Here is a 6,389-nt window from a genome sequence, read left to right as displayed (position 1 = left end):
CCTCCTAGCATCTCCGCCTCCTCCACGACCTCCACCTCCTGCCGCCGACGACGTTTGGCCTCCACAGCCGACTCCGAGCGGAGGGAATCGAGGATGGATTGCTGCTTCGCCTATAGATCTGCGTCACCAGGGTCCCCATATCCTCCTTCTTCGGATTCATTGCATCCGGAGGTAGCCCCGCGGCGATCCGGGCTTCGCGTCTTGCCCGGATCAGCTCAAGGACCTCGAGCCGGCGCTCCGGCGGTAGAAATAGGTGGCTCCTCACCCGGCGGCGTGGGGGCATGGCTACTAGGCGGGCAGGGAGTGGAAAGTGGCGGTGGCGGCGGACAGACGGAGAAAATATGGATGGTAGGGTTTCGGTGCTGGCGTCGACTTAAATAGCCGGGCTAGACACTACACGGCTCGCTGGAGCGGCGCCACGTGGCGACATCGGTCCAAGGAAGAGACGAGGTTTGGACCGCCAGGTTTTTGGGCGTTTCCGCATGGGACCCCGTCGTCAGTCTGACGTGGCGGGCGCGCCCAGACACCTCATATTCGTTCCATATTTTGGCTGGATTTCAGGGATGCTGATCAGCCCGGGTGTTTGAGTTCTGTTTGAAGCGCCTGTTCGAGTCAGATTTTCGTGACCGGACCGCCTCGCCGGCGTTTGAGGCCGGTCTAGAGCGCCTGGCTGTGGATGCTGTAAGCTTTGGAGTTCCAAATGTTGGCTAGCCAATTTTTTTGACTACCAACCAAGCACCCCACCGCGCGGCACGTCTACTCTAGATCTCCATCCCACTGGTACCGGAAAAAGGCCATCGGCCCAAACACCCGCACGCCCTCCCGCTCCCTCCTCCCCCACCTTTCGCATGGCGCAGCGCGGCGTCGCCGGCGGCGAGCCAATTCCGCTGTCGCGGTTCGGCGCTCTGGTGGCGCAGCTGGAGTCCGTGGTGGCGTCGGCCAGGCAGAAGCCCCCCGACGCGCTCCTCTGCTTCGACCTCCTCTCCGAGCTCTCCTCCGCCCTCGACGAGGCCCCCAAGGTCGCGCCCCAACCCTCCTCTCCCATTGCCCTAGATCTCACCTTCCAGATCCCTGCTGCTATAGCAATGCCTACGCGTATGCTACTGCCGCACGAGCTCCCTGGATCGGTGTTGCTGTGCCGTGATCTGCTTGAATTGGCTCGCTTTGGGGAGTAATTTCGGTAGTTCACTGCTAGAGTTCAGTGTCCTTGGCTCCTTGCAAAGCTCTAGTCTGTTCTAGTTGCTGGGTCGGAGGATCCTAGTATCGGTTCATATGGTTGCTTTTAGCTGCGGCTGAGGGGGCAGAAGAAGTAAATAAATGCTTCATGATTGACACGCATTTGAACTGAAAATTGCTCACAATTTTGCATCCCTTCCTGTTTGCATGTGTTAAACTTGCGATGTACTATGAGCCACCATGAGGAAGTTTGCTCTTTTATTATGTTAACCCACAAAGTGTAATATGCACCTTCAGGTGATGAATGGAGGATTTTCTTGGTACCTCTGATTTTTAATTGTGTGTTTGATGTTGCTATTCAGGACACCATACAACTTTGGCAAAGGAAATGCGAGGATGCTCTCCAGTCCTTGCTTGTCTTTGGTGCTTGCCGCCCTGTTCGACGGTTGGCGTCATCAGCAATGGGGCGGATAATTCAGAAAGGTGATGCAATATCAGTATACTCAAGGGCGAGCACCTTGCAGGGGTGGTTGGTAGATGTGAAAAGAGCGGATCCCATGGCATGTGCAGGTTAGGAATCATAATTCATGCTGTATAGATTTCTTAACTTATTTCGAATGTGTTGGCAGTTGTAATTTATCTATTGAAAAATCCATTTACTTATAGACATATAGCCAGTGGGTGAACATAAATGCCCACAATCATCAAAAAAAGAGAAATCATGGAAATACTCTCATTAGCTGAATGATGAAAAGAAGGATCTACGCTGTTTACTTGTCGAGACCCAATAGTAGTGTTGTTGTATAGCTGTGTAACAGATACATCTTGTAAACATCACCTAGTCATGCAATTTTGAATGTTCAAATTTTGAGTACGCGAGATTGTGTTGGATGAGTTCACCATCTTGAAAAATTGAGCTTTTATATTTTACTCTCACAATGCATCTATTTGTGATTGCTGAACTACCAGCAGTTCACTCTTAGTTATTGTTGCCGCTCTATTTGAGTCTGGGCCAATACATTCATAGGTGATGAGACACCATCACTCAAATCCAGCACACTCTTTGTTTAATTGACCCGTTAAATTCGCCACCATTGCCACATTAGCTTGATTGTCCCATCAAAGTCATTCTCTCGCTCTTGAAGTTTGCACCACCTTTGCCATCGAAGGTGAAGCCATCGCTACCATTTGCCTAGTAGCACTGGCGTTCTTGTGATTCCGTCTTGCTCCTCTAATTAGAAATAGGGAGACAACACAATATTTCAATGCTAAGAAGAATATTTAGGTATTTATTGTGGATAAGCATAACCCTATTTTCTCTCCCCCAAAACCTTTTGGCTTCTCTGCGAAAACTAGATTTTTGAGCCCCCGTATTGATAATCCCCCAAATACTAATTTCTTGAGGGATCTTAATGTGTGCCAAGCCAAACCACACTGTTTTTTTTGAGAAACATAGTACAGACGCAGATGCTCACATACACGCACACACACTCACCCCTATAAACGCACATACACACACCCTACCCTATAAGCGTCACCGGCTCGTAGTTGATGGGCACACCATACAGTTGAAAGAGTAGCGCCGGAAAGCCTGGAATAAATCCAGGAAAATGCGGCCATCCGTGCCAAGTCTAATACTTGACCCGGGTGGGCAAGTTCCACCACAAGGAATCGAGCCATCTGAGCTAAGCCCAGTTGGCAAGTTGCACTGAAATATTACCTACACGTGCCTCGAATAACAAAAAGAAATAAATAAGAGAAACACAACGACATTCAAATTAGTGCAATTCCTCAAACAAGTGTTACTTTTCCAACATGTTATAAGTGGAGTTACCAACCACACAATCAGTGAATGAAGGGAGGTCGGGTTTATTTACCCAACCGACCGCTTGGTCCGACATCGGAAGAAATAGTTCTTTTCCGAAGAGAACTACCCTTTTTTTTTGAAAAATCAAAATTTGTTGCGCAGCATAGTGGCAAGCCTATTGCTATAAACACCATCATTTCTTCATGGAAGATCTTAATCTAATGTTGTTACCTCTAAGAGTGTGCAGATAGACCCTAGCTTCAGGTACCTTTTTCAGATACAAAGATGTGCTTAGATTATTTGGCTATGATTATGTGCATGCAAAAAATAATAGTATGATGTACAACAACAACAACAAATTTAGTCCCAAACAAGTTGGGTAGGCTAGAGCTCAAACCCATAAGATCTCGAAACCAACGCATTGTTCTGGCATGTGGATAGCTGACTAACATGCACCCCTGTCCATGGCTAGTTCTTTTTTTTTTGCGGGTAAAACACTTGTGTTACTCAAATCACAGGAGGATTACAATAATCATTGTTCAGCTCTATCAGCATCGGCTAGTTCTTTAGGCCTCCTTTGGTTTGTAGGAATCTTGTAGGAATTTCATAGGATAGGATTTTCAAAGGAAAAATTCCTATGGAGCCCTTTGGTTTGTAGGAATGGATTCCTATTCCTATGTAGGATAGGGTTCAATCCTTCACATTTCAAAGGAAAAAAAAACATTAGCCTAGACTCAATGGAAAAATTCCTATCCTATGCATCAAATGACATCTCTTTCTTTATAGGAATTGAGATGCATGTCATCTCACTTCCTATAAAGTTCCTATTCCTACAATATTCCTATCCTATGAACCAAAGGAGGCCTTAGTGATATTCCAGTCCTCCAGATCTCTCTTTACGGACTCCTTCCATGTCAAGTTTGGTATACCCCGACATCTTTTGACATTATCAACACGCTTTAGCCGTTCGCTATGCACTAGAGCTTCTATAGGCCCGTGCTGAATATACCCAAACCATCTCAGGCGATGTTGGACAAGCTTCTCTTCAATCGGTGCTACCCCAACTCTATTATGTATATCATCATTTCGGACCCGATCCTTTCTTGTGTTGAGCACGTCACCTTTTAGTTGGCCAACAATCAATGCCATACAATATTGCAGGTTGAATCGCCGTTCTATAGAACCTGCCTTTTAGCTTTTGTGGCATTCTCTTAGCACAGAGAACGCCAGAAGCTTGGCACCGCTTCATCCATCCGGCTTTGATTCGATGGGGCACATCTTCATCGATATCACCATCCTTTTGCAACATTGACCCCAAATATCGAAAGGTGTCCTTATGAGGTACCACCTGCCCATCAAGGCTAACCTCCTCCTTGTGTCTAGTAGTACTAAAACCACACCTCATGTACTCAGTTTTATAGTTCTACTAAGCCTAAAACTTTTCGATTCCAAGGTTTGTCTCCGTAGCTCTAACTTTCTAATAAACCCCCGTCCGACTATCATCTACTAGCACCACATCATCCGCAAAGAGCATACACCATGGGACCTCATCCATCACCAAAACAAAAAGATAAGGGCTGAAAGCTGACCCTTGGTGCAGTCCTATTTTAATTGAGAAGTCATCAGTGTCCATCACTTGTTCGAACACTTGTCACAACATTATCGTGCTTTGTGTTTCTTGAAGGCCCACCACATGACATTCCGCGGTATCTTATCGGTAGGCCTTCTCCAAGTCAATGAACACCATATGCAGGCCCTTCTTTTGCTCCCTATATCTCTTCATAAGTTGTCGTAAGGAAGTGGCTTCCATGGTCGACCTCCCAAGCATGAAACCAAACTGATTTTTTGTCACGCTTGTCATTCTTCTTAAGCGGTGCTCAATGACTCTCTGTCGTAGCTTCATTGTACGGCTCATTAGCTTGATTCCATGGTAATTAGTACAACTTTGAACACCCCCTTGTTCTTGAAGATCTGTACTAATATACTCCGCCTCCATTCTTCTGGCATCTTGTTTGCCCAAAAAATGAGGTTGAAAAGCTTAGTTAGCCATATTATCGTTGTCTTCGAGGCCTCTCCACACCTCAACGAGGATACAATCAGGGCCCATCGCCTTGCCTCCTTTCATCCTTTTTAAAGCCTCCCTGACCTCAGACTTTATATTTGCCGCACAAAACGCTTGTTGGTATCATCAAAGGAGTCGTCTAGTTCAATGGTAGAGCTCTCATTCTCTCTACTGACCAGTTTCTTGAAGTACTCTCACCATCTACACTTAATCTCCTCGTCCTTCACCAGGAGCTGATCTGCTCCGTCCTTGATGCATTTGACTTGGTTGACATCCCTCGTCCTTCTCTCTTGGATCTTGGCCATCTTATGCCCCTTTCGCCTTCCTTTGTGTCTAAGCGCCGATAGAGGTCCTCACACGCCCGACCTCTTGCTTCACTCACAGCTCGTTTTGCGGCCTTCTTTGCTACCGCTCCACCACCAAGTATCTTTAGCTTCGCTTTTACTTCCCCTGGTCACTCAAAACTACTCCAAAGCCACCTTACGAATGCAAGTCGCCATCTTCATCTTCATATTGTCTGCGTCACCTCCTTCTTCCCAAGGGTTTCCTTAATGACCTCCTTGAAAGCCTGAGCTCCTCCCCTTGAGCTTCCCACCATTGTTCTAGCGACTTTGGCGCGCTTATCCCGCTTGACACAAATCCGAAAGCGGAAGTCAACCACCATTAGCTTATGTTGAGGGACAATACTATCTCTAGGTATCACCTTGCAATCTAGGCAAGCACGCTGATCTTCTCTTCTTGAGAGGACGGAATCAATCTGGCTAGAGTGTTGACCACTACTAGAAGTCACTAGTGCGGTTCTCTCTTTTTAAAGAGGGTGTTAGCTACGATCATGTCGTAGGCTAGAGCGAAGCTTAAGACATCTTCTCCTTGATTTCCGATGCATAGCCAAAGCCCCCATGCACCCCTTCAAAATCTGTGTTGGATGTACCCGTGTGGCCATTGAGGTCTCCTATGAAGAGCTTCTCACCAATAGGTACAGTCCTATCCTAACCATGTCCTCTAGGCCTTCTCAGAACTCCCTCTTGGTGTTCTCATTATGGCCTACTAGCGGTGCATACACGCTGATAACATTGAGAACCAAGTCCCCAAACTAACAGTTTTGACCAGGATAATCCGGTCCCCTCGCCTCTTGACGTCTACCACTCCATACTTTGTGGCTGGAGGCAAGGCTGGGCAAGGCCTGATGTCGTTGCGTGTCTGTAGTTGAGGGCACCTCCTTACCTAGTTGTAGTCACTTGGTGAGGACGGTCGTGTGTGTGTGTGTCCCTCCTTTCTGGAGGTTGTACCCCCGATGTCTTCCTGTTCAATGAAATGAAACACAAATTCTTTTGCGTTTTCTCG

At 47.0% G+C, this 6,389-nt stretch overlaps 1 protein-coding gene across 2 annotated transcripts in view; it reads left to right on the top strand.

Moving 5' to 3' along the window:
• The first annotated feature begins 780 nt into the window (after positions 1 to 780).
• The window catches only part of LOC119329750 (protein SWEETIE-like), a 34,337-nt gene continuing 28,728 nt past the window's right edge, over positions 781 to 6,389 (top strand). For both annotated transcript variants that reach the window (XM_037602826.1, XM_037602825.1), the window contains exons 1-2: positions 781 to 1,019; positions 1,539 to 1,746. In XM_037602826.1, coding sequence (XP_037458723.1) covers positions 849 to 1,019; positions 1,539 to 1,746 — 379 coding nt within the window. In that variant the 5' untranslated portion in view covers positions 781 to 848. The remainder of the gene's footprint in view (positions 1,020 to 1,538; positions 1,747 to 6,389) is intronic.

This window comes from Triticum dicoccoides, chromosome 7A (genome assembly GCF_002162155.2).
Source record: "Triticum dicoccoides isolate Atlit2015 ecotype Zavitan chromosome 7A, WEW_v2.0, whole genome shotgun sequence".
Lineage (NCBI taxonomy): Eukaryota > Viridiplantae > Streptophyta > Magnoliopsida > Poales > Poaceae > Triticum > Triticum dicoccoides.
The sequence above is the reverse complement of the archived record's forward strand: the minus strand, read 5'-3'. Positions and strand labels throughout refer to the sequence as shown.